The 17,679-nt window shown below is 43.4% G+C and overlaps 1 protein-coding gene across 1 annotated transcript; it reads left to right on the top strand.

Moving 5' to 3' along the window:
- Nucleotides 1-2,156: 2,156 nt before the first annotated feature.
- On the top strand, nt 2,157-6,864 carry FAM177B (family with sequence similarity 177 member B). The gene is made up of 5 exons (XM_038760845.1): nt 2,157-2,183; nt 2,885-3,043; nt 3,266-3,332; nt 5,337-5,434; nt 6,455-6,864. Exons 1-5 carry the CDS (start codon nt 2,157-2,159, stop codon nt 6,563-6,565), a joined length of 462 nt encoding a protein of 153 aa, XP_038616773.1. The 3' UTR covers nt 6,566-6,864.
- The last annotated feature ends 10,815 nt before the right edge of the window (nt 6,865-17,679 follow it).

Raw genomic sequence — 17,679 nt, 5'->3', positions numbered from 1 at the left:
GCATCTATTTGAACCCCTGAATCTAGAAGATTTTTCAGGTACGACCCTCACCTCCCTTCTCTCCTTCTCCAGCCCAGCCCGCACCCTCCGCTCCTCCACCGCTAATCTCCTCACCGTACCTCATTCTCGTCTGTCCCGCCATCGACCCCCGGCCCACGTCATCCCCCGGGCCTGGAATGCCCTCCCTCTGCCCCTCCGCCAAGCTAGTTCTCTTCCTCCCTTCAAGGCCCTGCTGAGGGCTCACCTCCTCCAGGAGGCCTTCCCAGACTGAGCCCCTTCCTTCCTCTCCCCCTCGTCCCCCCTCCATCCCCCCATCTTACCTCCTTCCCTTCCCCACAGCACCTGTACATATGTATATATGGTTGTACATATTTATTACTCTATTTATTTATTTATTTTACTTGTGCATTTCTATCCTATTTATTTTATTTTGTTGGTATGTTTGGTTTTGTTCTCTGTCTCCCCCTTTTAGACTGTGAGCCCACTGTTGGGTAGGGACTGTCTCTATGTGTTGCCAATTTGTACTTCCCAAGCGCTTAGTACAGTGCTCTGCACATAGTAAGCGCTCAATAAATACGATTGATTGATTGATTGACCTGCTCCCTTGCTCGAGAGCACCCTCTCCCCCCTTATCTCTGTTCACCCAGGTGCCACTTCCAACTTGAGCTAGGAGCTTTCTCAGCTTTTACAGCGATATGCCAAGGCTGCCGCCCCCTCCCACTTCAATGTCTCATGCCATTCCCCCCCCCCCCGACACCCCACCTTCCTCTTCCTGCCCCACCGTGCCTGTGGCAGTTGCCTCCCTGGTATAACTGTCTAAAGCTGACCTCGTTCTCAGGGAGGCTCTCCAACGCCTTCAAAATCTGACACATTGTAGGCAGAGCTTCCTCCAAGATCCATTCATTGTTCACTGCTTAATCACAGCCCAGATTGGGAAGGGCCAGGAGGATTTGTTTATCTTTAGCACAGGCTGGAAGCTCAAGACAAGTTGGGCGGATGTAGGCAATAAGGTAAGAAACCATTCAGATTTGTTTCCCCAGGGTGATTGTATTGTGGGGTGGCTGTAACCTGGAATAGGCTTTTTCAATGAAATGCTCCCTAGGGCTCTCTGCAAACAATAATGAAAAACTATTTTCCTACACTCGGTTTTGCAAATGAGTAACCGGGAAATAAGCAAAGAGGGCAAGGAAGTAATTCCAGAAAATGCACATTAATTTGCCCTACTGAGAATCTCCCATGTAACCAATTCATTTTGCCATCCTCTAACTAACCACCTACTTTGGCCACTCAAATCGAAGTGGTCATTAGGTGGTGCAGAACCTTTGCGGATTCAGTACTGGTCAGGTCTGACTTTGGTGCTTAATAATGATAATAATGGTATTCGTTAAGCACTTACTGTGTGCCAGGCACTGTTCAATAAATAAAAAGGTTTCTTAAATTTACATTCACCCTCCTTGGGGTTTAGAGCAGAGTGGTGGGTGGATCAGCTGTACTTCTTCCTCCAAGAGACATCAGCTAGTGTTAACTGCTCTGCACAGTGATGATGTGCCAGCTGTGTTGTCCTGGCCACTGCTTGTTTAGGGTGGACGTGTGACAGTGGCTTGCAGAGTCAAAGCAGGCTTAGAAAAGATCTCTAACACACACAAATTCGTCATATTGAGGTGTTGTTAAATCTTTGACTTTACCCTGAGATGAACATCTTTATCTTTCAACCAGACAAAAAAGTGAAACTGGAAAATGAAGGGTGAAAGTGGAAAACCCTCAAGTAAAATGGCAACTGGAAAAAGCATCCTGGCTAATCCTGTTGTACTGTATTTTCCCAAGTGCTTAGTACAGTGCTCTGCACAGAGTATGTGCTCAATAAATACCATCGATTGATTGGAATACCACCCAACAGCTATCGCTTTGTATGTGCCTTTCTGCTCTAATTTTCCCCTAGTGCTTTTCCTCATATTCCATCTGTGAGCCGCTGTATGGGTAAATGGAGTGGACCTACCCACAAGTCAAACAAATCCAGCCCCTGTAAGATTAACAAGTACTGTGTGCCAGTGCTGATTCAATATTAGACTCGAGCGAGAAGAAAAGGGAGCAGTTCCTGGTTCTAGTTTTCATGGCAGCAACCTACTAACCTCTTTGTTGTAAAACTCACTGAAACAATGGAGGATACCAGAGCAATCCAGCAGGTGAGTTGTTTAGAAGAACTTTTCCCCCACCCCGGGTGTCTTGCACAACTGTGAACCCTACGTAGGACAGGGACTGTATCCAAACTGATTATATTGAATCTATCCCAGTGTTCAGTATAGCACTTGGCACGTGATAAGCGCTTAAATACCATTTAAAAAAACGTCATCCTGATGTAGTTTTGCTACTAAATTGGAGATCTACGTTTTCTGAACCGTAACTTGTTTGGAGGATCAGAACAAAAGATTGGCCAAACATACAAAATTTGACTTGCCTCTGCTCCAGAGCGCCAAACTCCATTTGGTTCAAGTTGCTGAACTTTGGATATGAACTAGCCTCTATCCCAATCACTTTGGAAAGCCAGCTTTTCACTCTACATATTCATTTCGAGAGAGGCTTGTGCATACTCTCAATAAATATTGGGCAAATCTGAATGGTTTTGGTTGGGTCTTTAGCTGTTGTTAATTTTTTAACTGGATAAAGTTAGTACCTGGGAATTTATAGTAACTAGGAAGTTAAATAATCTTTTTTATATAACAATAATAATGGCATTTATTAAGCACTTACTATGTGCAAAGCACTGTTCTAAGTGCTGGACCTCTAAGCTTCCTGGGGGTTTGAATGTCTAGAAAAACCTGGGACAGAGACTCCTCCCAGAGTTAAAGATTCCTTTTACCAGCTATTTTGCATTCTTGGGAAAAAGGAGGACAGTTTCCAGCAGCCAAAGCCAGGAGATGAAGGACCCACCAAAACAAATCCCCCCAAAAGGATAATCCACTTTGCAAATGGAGACACCATGGAAGAATACAGCACTGAGGACGAGGAGGAAGAGGAATGGAAGAAGAATCAGAGCTTTGATACTGTAAGATCAGTGTTTGGTTGTGGGGAGGATGGATTCATCTGTGGAAAGCTGTTAGCAGTAATCCCAGTCTGGGATTTCAGGGTCCTGGGGTTTATTTCTGGGCCTCGGTTTTGCTGGGATAAAAAATTGGGACAGTGAATACCTTGTACCGCAGTTTGAAACCTTACGTGCATGTAAGTGTTGTGGTTAAGCTCTGCTATAATTTGGACTTTGCCTCTTCAGTCTCAACTTTCCTGGGGACCTTTCCTTTGGCTGTGGGCAATCAGAATTGCAAGTACCTCATTTTCCAGTAAGTATCATAGCCTATTCTTAGAGGGTTTTTTTTTTCCCCTGTCAAGTGAATTGAGTTGCCATTCAGTATTCTGAGGCCCCACTCCATGCTTGAGTTTTCCCTAGAATTCTGTCCGAGACACAATTTGCTCAATATAAATGGTCATTTTCTTCAGAGCTCAGTGATGTGTATATGTAGAGAAAACTTAGGAAAATGTAGAAAAACAAATAAAAAATGCAACTTTAAAAAATACATGTTCTCTTCTAAGGTGATAGTTAACCCAGTAGACTGTGAGCTCCTCATGAGCAGGGAACATGTCTTCCAACTCTATTGTGTTCTCCCAAACACTTAGTATAGTGCTGTGCAAATGGTAAGCACTCAATAAATACCATTGATTAATTGACTGATTGAGTCCTTTAACTGTAAATCCCATACATCAAAACTTCTGCACCCCTCCCTCCCCACCCACAGCATCCCCATTTGAACCACCACACAAGAGGGGAAGGTTTAGCCAGTGGTCAGTAGTAATTAGGCAAAACGAGAAATGGGCCTATTCTAAAAAGGGAGGCTCAGTTGTCTCCTTGAGTTTGTATTCCTTCTGTTCTTGATGTTCATGTTCTATGTGAACATCAACTGTTTGTGAGTCTCCCCCTCTGTGCATCTTTTTTGTGTGTGTGAGTATGTTTCTGAGTGTGATTCAGGGTGATGGCCTTTTTAGGTGTGAATAACGTGTGTGAATCCTATTTTTAAAAACCTCCAAGCAGTAGAGGCCAGACCTATCCCAATGTCCTGACTGTGTGTCTCTCTCTCTCTGCCCCCATCTCTCTCTCTGTCTCTTGTCTCTTTCTCTCCCTCTTATCATCTCTCTCCCCTTGTTTCTCTCTCTGCTCTTACCTGCTGCTGCCACGCAGGCTGTTCTTAGCAGAAGATGTCATCTAGGTGTGTCTCATGGTTTTAGAGTTTGTTTGCTTTTAGTATGTGTATCTGCATTCCACCCCTGCCTGCCCATGTCAGTCTCCATTCTGTCTCCCTTTCCTGATTTTTTTCTCTCTAGCTCTCAAACAGTGCTCTGCACATAAGTAGGTGCTCAATATGTGTTAGTTATGCTACTTACTAAGTGCTGAATGTTCCAAGGATGGGGATAAATGCTGGATAGATAATCAATTTATCAGTAGTATTTATTACAATACAATCAGCTCAAAGTCCTGTCCCACATGAGGTTCACAATCTTGGCAATAAATGCCATTAATTGAATTATTGATTGATTCTCTCTCCTAGTCCTATACCACTGACTCCACCATGACCCGCTATGAGCTCCAGAAAATGCGTTACTTTATCTCTCAGTCCCTGCCAGGGCTTAGTTGTGAAATTAGAGAAGTTCTTAGAGAAGCAGTGTGGCTCAGTGGAAAGAGCATGGGCTTGGGAGTCAGAGGTCATGGGTTCTAATCCCAATTCCCCCACTTGTCTGCTGTGTGACTTTGGGCAAGTCACTTAACTTCTCTGTGCATCAGTTACCTCATCTGTAAAATGAGGATTAAGACTGGGAGCCCCATGTGGGACAACCTAATCACCTTGTATCCCCCCCCCCACACCCCAGTGCTTAGAACAGTGCTTCGCACATAGTAAGCGCTTAACAAATACCATTATTATTATTATTATTATTATTAAAATAAGGAAGAACATAGGCTGTAGGGAAGACAGTGAGGCAGGGATGTAGAGGAAACAGTGAAAACTGTTAAATTTTCCAGGCAGGTTGTGTCATTTGCTTGGAAATCTTTAAAAGTAGGATAGAACCCATATGTCTAGAGTAGATGTAATTAGCCTAGAGGAAGAGGATGGGCTGTATAATCTCTTGAGATCCCTCCAGTGGCAACAAAGTTAGTTAAAGTTGTCCCTTAAGGGGCCTAAATTAAGCTTCTGGTTCCTGAGGAATTAGTCCTCCAGGTAATTTAAAGTTCTCAAGGCCATATGCTCATATTAGAATTTCATCATACAAAATCTTGCTTCTCCATTTCCTTCTAGCCTGTGAATTTCTCGGTGGGAGGTTAGCCACTTTCTTTGGACTCAATGAACCCAAATATCAGTATGCATTAGACGAATACTACAGGACCCAAAATCAGGTACAGAGTATTTCTTACATTTCTTTTGGTGGTCTGTTAATTTCAGTTTGAGGTCACTCAACGTCTTCATCTTGCAGTTTCGATTTCAATCTCATTCATTCTCTGAGAAACAGTAAAATAGTAATGAAGAATGATAGCATGCATTAAGTACTTAGACTGTGAGCCCCATGTGGGACCACCTGACTGTCTTGAATCTACCCCAGTGCTTAGTACAGTAGCTGACACATAGTAAGCACTTAACAAGTACAATTAAAAAAATACTTATGTGCTAGGCACTGGGGTAAATCATCATCATCAATCGTATTTATTGAGCGCTTACTATGTGCAGAGCACTGTACTAAGCGCTTGGGAAGTACAAATTGGCAACATATAGAGACAGTCCCTACCCAACAGTGGGCTCACAGTCTAAAAGGGGGAGACAGAGAACAAAACCAAACATACTAATAAAATAAAATAAATGTATTGTTATGAGGTTGAACACAGGCTGTGTCCACATGGGGCTCACAATAGACTTTTTTCCATTTTATGGCTTAGGAAACTAAGGCCCAAAGAGGTTAAAAGTGACTTTCCCAAGGTTACAAGAGTAGTCCAATGGCAGACCAGGGACTTAAACTTGGATTACTGTCTCCCAGTCCTGTGGTCTTTCACTAAGACTCACTTCTGGGCTAGTGCACCTTGTAAATAGTCACTTGCCCATGATTTATGGTGGGAAGTTGCAGAAAGGGTTGATTTTGAGGCAGACTGGAGGAAACAAAATATGACCAATCTATTCCTTTGGGCTTTTTATCTGGCTGAGATAAGTAGAGAGTTCAAAGTCTGGGAGACAATCTCTGCCTTGGGTCCTGTGTTAAACCCACTGTGTTCTTGTAAGCCACATACCCTATTCTCCCTGAGTTCCACTTTACTGTCCAAGGGAGTGCCCGACTGGTCATCATCCCCAATATGGTCTCCCCCAAGAGCATCCATGGAGGGACATGTGATCTGTACTACAAATAATGACTTTGTTTTCTTCCCCTCCAGGACAGAGATAGCGAGAGTGAAGGCGATGACCCAAAGCTGCAGCAGACTGATGTCTCAAGTGAAAAGTGGTACCTAGGAGCGCAAGGCAAAGAATATGGCAGCATTGAATAGAGGGCCTCAGTAGAGTCTTCTCATCCTAGCCCTTCGTTAAGTGCTGATGAAGTGGCAAGACCTGGACCAAATGTCTCCATAATAGTGGCAGTAGTTTTGCTCTATGTTCAGTTGCCAGGGCCACGGGAACATAAGACCATCTGAGAACATCTCAACCCAACGATACCTAGTCCCATTCTCAAACACTCAATCTGTACTAAGTGCTCAGAAAAGGACACTATAACAGAGTTAGCAGATACACTCCCAGTTCACAATAAGATTGAGCAAAACACTTTTAATTGCAATTAAACTCTGCAACTTTTGCTCCCCCCTTTCTTGAGGTGCATCATTAAAGGTCACTCCTGCTGTCACCTTACTTTGGATCAAACCTCCCAAGATGGGTTGAGGTCTCTGTCTCACTGGGCCCTGTAACATGCCAATGCAAAACACTGAGTGCCCTGGTATCCACACTAGAGTGTTACTTGCTATAACCTAGACAAAACAATAATTATTATTATTATTATTATGGCATTTGTTAGGCACTTACCGTGTGCCAGGCACTGTACTAAGCACTGGGGTAGATACAAGCAAATCAGGTTGGACACAGTCCCTGTCTCCCATGGGGCTCACAGTCTCAATCCCCATTTTACAGAAGAGGTAATTGAGGCACAGAGAAGTGAAGTGACTTGCCCAGGGTCACACAGCAGACAGGTGGTAGAGCTGGGATCAGAATACATGACCTTCTGACTCCAACGCCTGTGCTCTATCCACTACACGATGCTCAGTGAACATGGAGAAGCCCCAACTGCTGTAAGCTGAAAAGATGTAGCGGGGCAAGAAATAAGCTTTGATGATGATTTAAATGAATGATCATTTCTGGCTTCCAAAGATACTCCACAAACACAGCTGCCAACAGTGCAGGCTCTAAATCAGGCTCTAATTAAATTAAACTCCCACTGGAATTAAAGCAACTTAACATTTTGTTTTGTTTCCTATCAAAACAAGCCCAAATCAAAATAGTTGAAGCACTGGCATTTCAGGTCCTTGGAGAAATGCTTCTTGTAAATCAACCGCCAGTAATGGAGGAAAAAAAATGTTAATTGCAGTATAGTAAAGCTTCTTCCCTAGAGCGAAAACACAGTTCAGACATTGAGCGCCATTCTCCCTCACATTGCTGGGTGAAAGTTCAGCTTTGCAAGAACGCGTGAGGAAGAGGTGCTTTAAATTTACACCAATTGTTTCTACGTTCTGGTGAACAATACTTTTCCTTATACCATCCTTTGCTCCCACCCTGCCTCTGCCTCGTCTGCAGGTTTAGCCCAAATTTCTGCCACCCCAGCTTGGGCAAGGCTTTCCAAGGCAAGAGAGGGCTTCCCTGGTCTGGGGTAAAGTGGCAGCTGGAGGGGCACTGCAGGAGAGGGCGGACTGGCCTGGGCCAGCACAGTCTTCCAGCAGGTCCTCCAGGCTTGTTGGGCACCCCCACTAAACTGACTCCCCATCTACGCTGTAAGTTCCTTGTGGCAGGGAATGTGTCTGTATATTGTCTTGTACTCTCCCAAGTGCTTAGTACAGTGCTCTGCACACGGTAAGTGTTTGATAAATGCGATTGACTGACTGATTGGCTAGATAGAGGACCCTCATTGGTAATGGTGATAGTGCATCACCTGGGAGTCAGACCCATCCCTTCCCGGAGGACCACTTAACCTTGTGAGGTCACAAGGCCACCCCGGGCCCTTCGGCCAGTTCTTGATGGCCAGCTGATACAGAGTACAAATCCTCCCAGAAAATGTGGCCATTGCTGAGGCCCTGCTGAGAGCTCACCTCCTCCAGGAGGCCTTCCCAGACTGAGCCCCTTCTTTCCTCTCCCCCTCGTCCCCCTCTCCATCCCCCCATCTTACCTCCTTCCCTTCCCCACAGCACCTGTATATATGTATATATGGTTGCACATATTTATTACTCCATCTATTTATTTTACTTTATTTTGTTGGTATGTTTGGTTTTGTTCTCTGTCTCCCCCTTTTAGACTGTGAGCCCACTGTTGGGTAGGGACTGTCTCTATGTGTTGCCAATTTGTACTTCCCAAGCGCTTAGTACAGTGCTCTGCACATAGTAAGCGCTCAATAAATACGATTGATTCATTGATTGATTGATTGTGCCCCTAGTCCAATTCCCCACCAGGCATGACAAATATTCCTGGGCTAAGGAGTAACTCTGAATGGTGGTTGTACACATGATGCCACTTTGTTTCACCTTCGGCCAGATGTTCAAAAGGATGGCCAAGTATCTACAAAACGCAGGGGGAAAGTTTATGCCCCATGTCGGGGTCTTGAGAGACACCAACAACGATCTGTTGTTTCAAACCACCTCTCCATTGAGGGCAGATAAAATCCAGGGGTCAAGACCAAGTGCGGCATATTGCCTTGGAGGGTGGCAGCGAACCGTGGAATAAGAGACAGGATATGGAATGAGAAAAGAAGGAAGGAAGTAAAATCCTGGGGAAGTTCCAAGTTCTAAATGGAGTGCTTGTAGAATGGACCCCGCTCTGAACTCTAAACACTAAAGGAAGGATGCCAAGGTTTGCAGGCCTAGGCTGTTTTCCCAGGGCTGAGTCTGTGAGGAGCTTGGGGAATGGGAGTGGCCCTTCCTCTCCATTTATATTTTGCAAATCTGCAGCAAGTGGCAACTAAAAGTCGAAGGAAGGAGAAAAAGAAACTCTCCTTCACCTGGTAAAAATATGAAAAGACCTGGCCCACCGGGTGGAGTGACCTGACTCATCTAGGCATTAGACAATGGGAGGTAAAGAATGCCATCAGTCAACTTTAAAAATCTAATACCTTTTCACATTTTTATCCTTTGGTCACAAACTATTACGAGTATGTGTAAAGTGAACCAAGAATCCACCCAGTAAAGCAAGTGCAAGCCAAAAGGGGCTCTTCTCATCTCACTGATTAATTGGCTGAATGGGAATCTTTCTAGGTTTCCCAAATACCAGGCTAAATCACTTATGCATATTCTATTTTAGAAGGCTGAATGGGAATCTTTCTAGGTTTCCCAAATAGCAAGCTAAATCACTTATTCATAGTCTATTTTAGAACTTTGTAACAAACTTTGAATTTTTTTCAATATTTTAACCTGTGGAGCCTTATTTGAGCAGATTTTGTGACAAATAAAAAAGCCATTCCTTTATCAATGGGGAAAAACTGATACTAATTAAAATTTTATAAATGTCATTTATGAAGTTCACATGTCCATTAGAGAAGCACCATAGCCTAGTGAATAGAGCACGGGACTGGAAATCAGAAGAACCTGGGTTCTAATTCAAGCACCACCACTTAGCTGCTGTATGACCTTGGGCAAATCACAACTTCTCTGTGCCTCAGTTACCTCATCTGTAAAATGGGAATTAAGACTGTGAGTCCCATGTGGCCAACTTAAATGTCATATAAAAAAAAATCCATAAATAGAAAACCCCACTAAATGATCTGGTCTACATGCTAGGGTTATACTTTAAAAAAACTAAGAGTTGTTTAGGGATATTGATATTGATTACAATTGTTGTATTATTGCATTATGTTATGAATTGTTTTATCAATATGACATGAAGACCTTTAATGGGAATTCAATTGTTACTTTATAAAGATGGTATTTACTAAGTGCTTACTATGTTCCCTATCTAAACCTTTGCTAAAATTTCCTTCTGTTCTTCCTCTCTTCCCTCTCTTTCTTCTTGCCCTTTCTCCTCCTCTCTTGCAGAGTTCTATCATAATCAAGTGGGTCCAACTGTGTTTCATTAGCATCACCATCCTGCTATGCATAATTTTCCTTCAAGTACCCCCGCCATGGCTTAGCTGGGGGAAGCAAAGGGAGCATTGTATTGCATTCCTTAAGTGCTTACTATGTGCCAAGCACTGTGCTTAGCCCTGAAATAATAATAATAGTTATAATGATGGTATTTGTTAAGTGCTTACTATGTGCTGTTCTAAGCACTGGGATAGATACGAGGTAATCAGGTTGTTCCACGGGTTCACGGGCTTAATCCCCATTTTACAGATGAGGTAACTGAGGCACAGAGAAGTGAAGTGGCTTGCCCAAAGTCACACAGCTGGCAAGTGGAGGAGCCAGGAGTAGCACACAACCTGACTCCCAAGCCCGTACTCTTGCCACTAATCCACACTGCTTCTTATAAGCATACATATAAGGTAACCATGAGCTTAGTACAGTGCCAGTGCTCTGCACACAGTAAGCACTCAATAAATATGATTGAATGAATGAGTAATTCATATATGGTAACCAAATTAGACACAATCCCTGTCCCACATGGATCTCACAGTCTACGAGGGAGGGAGGACAAAGTAGCTTATCCCCATTTTATAGATGATGAAATGGAGGCACAGATTGGTTAAGTGGCTGCCTCGGGTGACATAGAAAGCGAGTGGAGGAGTTGGGACTAGAACCAAAGTCTCCTGGCCCTGAGTTCTGAGCTGTTTTTCCTAGGCCCCCGCTGCTTCCCACTTTATGACAACTTCAAAAAAACAAAATACCTGGAAAGGGAAAAAACACAGCATGTGCTACGATTTCCAGTTTACACCGTTTCTATCCATTTTTCTAATCTCTATCATTTCTGTGATAGAAATGAATTACTATTCTACCATATTACTACTGTAAATGAATTCCTATTTTCCTTCTTCCTTATTGTTAGTTGGACAAATACACTGTTCACATTTTTAGTTGATTGGACATGCTGTTTCTTTTTGGTCCTGAATTCTTTTCACTTTTCCTAACTACAGAGCTCCTCTGCTATAGCTTCTTTTTTTTAAACCCTTAAAAAAAGACTCCTTAGTGACTAAGGAGTCACTCCTTAGCCCAAGAAGGTTCACAGTAGCGTTCTTACATTTTAATGCCAGTGCTTCAGGCAATGCTCTGGCCTCCAGCACCAATGTGCAGATTGGAGCATTTTGAGAGAGCCATGTTTTGGGGGGTGGTAGGTGGGACCAAAGTGATGTAAGCAGTGGTTGTAGCCATGGCAACGGTGGGAACCGGTGACTTACTCGGGGCTGGTGGGCCACAGATGGAAGAGCAGCTCCATCCGCCCACAAAGGACTTGAGCGGGTTGGCCGTGTGGCCTAATGGAAAGAGCACAGGACTGGGAGTTGGGACTAGGTTCTAATCCCAGCTCCCACCACTTGCCTGCTGTGTGACCTTGGGCAAGTCACTTAATTTCTCCAGGCCTCAGTTTCCTCATCTGTAAAATCAGAATTAAATACCTATTCTCCTTCCCCCTTAGATTGTAAGCCACACGTCAGGCAGCTTGTGTCTGATATGATTGAATTGTATCTACACCGGTGTTTAACGTAATGTAAGCTCACTGTGGGGAAGGAATGGGTCTACCAATTCGGTTATATTGTACTCTCCCAAGTGCTTAGTACAGTGCTCTGCATGTACTAAACACTCAATAAATACCATTGATTGATTGGTTGATTACTTGGCACATAGTAAGCACTTAAATACCACAATTATTGTTATTAGGCAACCCAGTGCAGGTATAAAGAAGGCTCTATATGGGCTGGGGGGCGAAAGCCCCTTTGCTTAGTGCTGTTTCATTTAGTTCTCTATTTTTATGGAACCGGTTAAGAGACCTTGTAATTCAAAATAATTCTATCCATTACACTAGTGACAGATTTTTCCAAATAGAGGACAGCTTCTTAGTAGATGATTTCTACCACATTTTTTTGCCGTCTAATGCCACTTCCATCCTCACTGTATTGTCATGTTTTCTTATTTGATCCATCTTGACCAAATTCTGTCATATAACTTTGTCAATTATTTCCCAAGAATTGGACGTTACCAATTAGCTTCAGCTGCTTGTCACACTTTAATGCTTTCATTTAAATCCTGTTCCTTCAGTTCCAGTAATTTTTTTCCCATATTTTTTATTCCAGTCACTATTCCACTGCTAATGAATGAATCTGTCAAATTCCAAAACTGCAACTTGATTTAAATTGTTTAACACTGTTAAGAGGTTGCGAAAGTTTAATGTCTATCAGCTATCTCACATCACAAAGTGCAACTGTCCCTTCCTTTGATAAGCAATCTTCTCCCAATCTCTGGGTTTCCAGATTATGATCACTCCTTTTAAACTAATTAAAGAATATTCTTCTTCTCTAGTTAGGCTTATTGCAAGCTCTGAGACTCATCTTTTAGATTTAGTGCACTTGTTCTCAAGAACAACGAGTGGCATGGCCTAGTGGAAAAAGCATGGGATTCAGAGAACCTGGGTTCTAATCCTGCCTCTACCACGTGCCTGCTTTGTGATCTTGGGTAAGTCATTAACTTTTTCTGTGCCTCAGTTTCCTCACCTGTAAAATGGGGGTTCAATGGCTGTTCTCCCTTCTACTTAGACTGTGGACCCTATGTGGAACAGGGATGGTGTCTGAACTGATTAACTTGTATCAATATCAAAGCTTAAAGCAGTGCTTGGCGAATAGTACTTAACAAATATAAAAATAAATTATTATTATTATGTCAAACTCCTCAATAAAACATTTCTAGAAATGAGGAATACACACAATGTTAAATTAAGCATTTAGTACAGTGCTTTGCACACAGTAAGTGCTCAATAAATACAGTTGAATGAATGAAATGAACTGGATGCTCTCAGCTGTCCTATGCCCAGATGCCCATTCCATGGGGGTGACGGGCAATGACCCCTAACATTTTCTGAGTTAGACTCACAGACTTGCTCATCCCAAGTCTCCGACAAGTTCTGAGAGCTTTTACTCAGGGCTGAAAAGATCCAGAATGGTGACTTTCGGACCTATTAGTTCTATGACTCCTATCCCATTCCAATCCTCAGCCCCTCCTAAAATCCCCACCGCACTCTTGGCCCCCCTCACTCAAAATGAAAAGTTGGCACCTCTGGCTCCATGTCTAAGTATTTTTCTTCATTCCGCTGCTTGCATTCTGTTTTTAATTAACTCTTAGTACCCTGTCATGTGTCTTTATGGGGATTCAATCCAAATACCATATGGTCTGTTACAAAACAACTAGTTTATTTGTAAGACTTAATTTGCGGCTTGCCGTCAGTTCTCCCAGCACTTTCTGTCTCTCTGGAACTTTCCCTAAATGAAACTCATTGTAGTAGTAGGATTGACTTGTGGCTCAACGATGGTGCTGCTGCCAATCATCATCATCAATCGTATTTATTGAGCGCTTCATATGTGCAGAGCACTGTACTAAGCGCTTGGGAAGTACAAATTGGCAACATATGGAGACAGTCCCTACCCAGCAGTGGGCTCACAGTCTAAAAGGGGGAGACAGAGAACAAAACCAAACATACTAACAAAATAAAATAAATAGATAACAAAATAAAATAAAATAAATAGATATGTACAAGTAAATTAAATAAATAAATAAATAAATAGAGTAATATGTACAAACATATATACATATATATGCCAATGAGATAGTATCCATGGGTGAATGTCACCATGAGACTCTAGCACCCCATGCCCATGAAAATACAGCAGTGTGCCTTTTCTGACCCTTTGCCACTTGGGGTGAACACTACTCAGAGGGGAAAGATATGCCCTACCACCCGTAGGTCAATCAATCATATTTATTGATCGCCTATTTTGCGCAGACCACTACACTAAGGGCTTGGGAGAGTACAATATAACAGAATTGGTAGACTTGTTCCCTACCTACGACAAACTTACGGGGGGAGACAGACGTGATATAAATAAGTAAATTTTGGATACGTACATAAGTCCTATGGGACTGAGGGAGGGGTGAATAAAGGGTGCAAATCCTAGTGCAAGGCAACAGAGAAGGGAGAGGGAGAAGGGGAAATGAGGGCTTCTTCGGGGAAGGCCTCTTGGAGAAGACGTGCTTTTAATAAGGCTTTGAAGGTGGGGGGAGAGTGATGTTGCAATAGTGGTGATGCTTTGGACTGAGCCATCTCACTCTCTCGCCCACCCCCACCGTGAGATGACGGGAAGAGGCGGTGCAGTCTGTGGTCACAGAACAGAATATCTCTGCTATATCAAAATCAGTAGAAAAGTTCGTCTCATGAGCCATTGGCCATTCCTAGTGACTTAGTAATGGGGGAGGTGGGGAGGCTGCTCTTCTTTCTTGTGGAAACTGGGGGAAAGCCAAAATGAACCTCACCAAGCAAGGTTTTCAAAGCCTTTGGCATTCTTTCACGAAAAAAATAACTAAAGCTGCACAAGTGTGAGAAGCCGCAAGGCCTAGTGAAAAGATCACGGGAGTCAGAGGATCTGGATTCTAATTCTGGCTCTACCACTTGCCTGCTCTGTGTCCTTGGGCAAGTCAGGGAGGAACAGGGAGAACAGACATTGAAACCCCATTTCACAGCTGAGGAAACTGAAACACAGAGTTATCTACCCTGGTACTTGGAACACAGTAAGCACATTACAAATACAAATGCAACAACAACAATAGTAATGATTTTTAAAAGCTGACTGTTTAACAGATGATTATTCCCAAATACTGCTTATTGCTAGATCCCTTATAAGCAGCATACAACCAGCAGTACCCACCATTTGAGATTTAGGATTTAACAACTGGCCGATTTAGCAAATAGTCCATGATGAGGAGACTCACACCTGCCATTCCAGCATTTTAGAACATGTAAGAACAGTTTCCACTTGGGATTGTTAGCAGACTTACCAAACCCATGCAATAACCCCAGAAAGCAAACTTGGTGATTAGCCTTACATCATCCCCTCAGAAGCAACCAAACTCAGGCTTTGACCACCCATCCACCCAGAAGAGGAAGTTCTAGATTCATGGAGTTGCTTCACTTGAAGAAATCGCCAACATTGGTGTTATCTTTTTCTAAGCTACCAGGAGTCAAAGGCTGGGACAAAGTATTTGGGGCCTAAGCAAAAGGAAGGGATGCAATTGATCCACAGGGGCAGAAGTGGATGTCAGAAAGAGAAAAGAGGCACCCTTGGCTGAATAGTGACATAGTGTGACAATATTGCAGAGCTGGACCTGAACAGAGGATACTGGAGAGGCAGTGTGGCCTCGTGGGAAGAGCATGGACTAGGAATCGAGAGACCTGGGTTCTAATGCCAGCTCTACCACTGGCCTGTTGGGTGATCTTGGGCAAGTCACCACCAATTCTCTTTGTGTCTCAGTTCCTGTAGCCATAAAATGAGGATAATAGGAAAGAGGCTTCCAGAAGTCTGCTTTGAAACATGCAGTCAAATTAAGGAGCATGCATGTCAGTTGATGGGTTGTCAAGACAGAAGTAATCCTCAGCTATGCAGACTGCCATGAAACCGAGATCTTCTATACATCACTAAAGATACTGTAGGGTCCTCTCTCTGCCACCACAGTTCCTCTGAAGAGTGAAGATAATTCCATCATGTAACAAAGAGGGAATCCTTGTCTTAATTTCCTCAGTATATTTTCTACGTTTTTCTCCTCTCCTCAAAAATCTCCAACGGTTGCCTATTCTTCTCTGTATCAAGCAGAAATTCCTGACCGTTGATTGGCTTTAAGCCACTCAATAAGCTCTGCCTATCCTATTTAACCAATCTATTCTCCCACTTCATTCCTCTCAAGCTAACCGCATTCTCATTTCTCTGGCCACAGATCTCTTGCGCACACACTCCCCCTGCCTGGAACGCTTTCCCTCTTCAAAGTAGACAGACCACAGATCCAGTTTTCCTCGTTTTCAAAGCCCTTTTGAAATCGCATCACCAGAAAGCCTTCTCCACTTAATTTTAATCTCCCCTGTTTTTAATCCCATACTGCCCGTCCGGCTCTTCTGTGCCATAAAAGCACTCAAGTATTCACGACCCCCTTGTAGCTCTTCCGTACATACATTACCTGCCTAGGACTAAGCACTAACCCATGAACACATCTCCTTTTCCTTTCACTTCTTATCTGTAATTTATTTTCGTGTAAACCTTCCCAGATTTTGATCTCCATATCTACTAATTCTACTGTACTCTCGAAGCGCTAAAAACCGCAGGCACGCAATAAATACTATTGATTGAATCCCACTTTTCTATTCAGTGGAGCTGAAGAAGCAGAGGGCATCACTGCGTCAAACTCAAAGATGGAATCTGGGGAGGTGGAGGAAAGGCTACTGCCTGGGGGTTGGGAATACATCGAACAAAGCTCCGGTTTGCTCTGGCACATCTCAAATTCCTTACGGACAAGTTTTAAACACTGTAGGTCCTTTCCCACTTACACTAGATGCCGCTATTCCACAGGCTATGAAGGAATGTCGAGCCTTTTCCAATTTTCTCCGCAATATGGATTCGGGATCAGTAGGAAGAAGGAAGGCCCCTGGTTCTGGGATTTGGTGTGCCCCAGGTGTACCACGAAGAAAGGGGCAGATGAATTTTCAATGATAAAAACCTGGAGGTAACATCAGGAGAAAATAAGGTAAAAAGGGGAGGATGGGGAAAGGCTAAAGAACCGATCTGTATTGTTTGCATTATTTAAAATGTGAGCCCCTGGTAGCACAGGAACTGCATCCAAACCTCTACGAATAGAGAATCTGAAGTGACTTTGGACAGCTCTTTTAACTTGATCTTTTCATTTGGAAGATTAATAGTAATGTTGGTCAAGAACTTGGAAGTACGAGGATGAGAGGTGCTTTATAAAAGCCAACTAGTGCCTAGAAAATAATATGCACAGTGGTTGCTGCCTATTTTTGAAGAAAAAAGAGCCAAGGAACATCATTTGCAGATTGTTTTATTAAACGGTGTTAATTTAATCCATATAATTTGGCAGCGAGAAGTGTTTGACATATAACGACAGTGCTAGGTACACACTTTTCTTCCTCCCTTGTCCTCCCATTTCACATTACCAGGGGCAGGAGGGATCTGACAGAGAACCCTCCAATGGACAAGTTCAGATAGGATCTCAGTTCAGAAGTATCAGGACTGAGGTTCATCCATGGTTCTCGATGGGAGACGGCATCGTCCTCAGGGTGCCTGTATGAGCGTGCTTGTGCACGTGCGCACGGTTGAATGTGGGATAGGGAATTCCAGTAGCTTCCCCAGGAGGCCTTCCCAGACTGAGCCCCTTCCTTCCTCTCCCCCTCGTCCCCGTCTCCATCCCCCCATCTTACCTCCTTCCCTTCCCCACAGCAC

Source organism: Tachyglossus aculeatus, chromosome 19, assembly GCF_015852505.1.
Source record: "Tachyglossus aculeatus isolate mTacAcu1 chromosome 19, mTacAcu1.pri, whole genome shotgun sequence".
NCBI classification, from domain to species: domain Eukaryota; kingdom Metazoa; phylum Chordata; class Mammalia; order Monotremata; family Tachyglossidae; genus Tachyglossus; species Tachyglossus aculeatus.
This window is presented reverse-complemented; position numbering and strand designations above follow the sequence as displayed.

What these genes read in the sequence shown, in the direction of transcription:
- FAM177B (XM_038760845.1), top strand. Translation starts at nt 2,157, where the DNA reads ATGGAGGATACCAGAGCAATCCAGCAG. An exon ending in ATACCAGAGCAATCCAGCAG is followed by an intron (nt 2,184 to 2,884) that starts GTGAGTTGTTTA and finishes CTTGGGAAAAAG; the next exon opens with GAGGACAGTTTCCAGCAGCC. An exon ending in AGAATCAGAGCTTTGATACT is followed by an intron (nt 3,044 to 3,265) that starts GTAAGATCAGTG and finishes TTGCCTCTTCAG; the next exon opens with TCTCAACTTTCCTGGGGACC.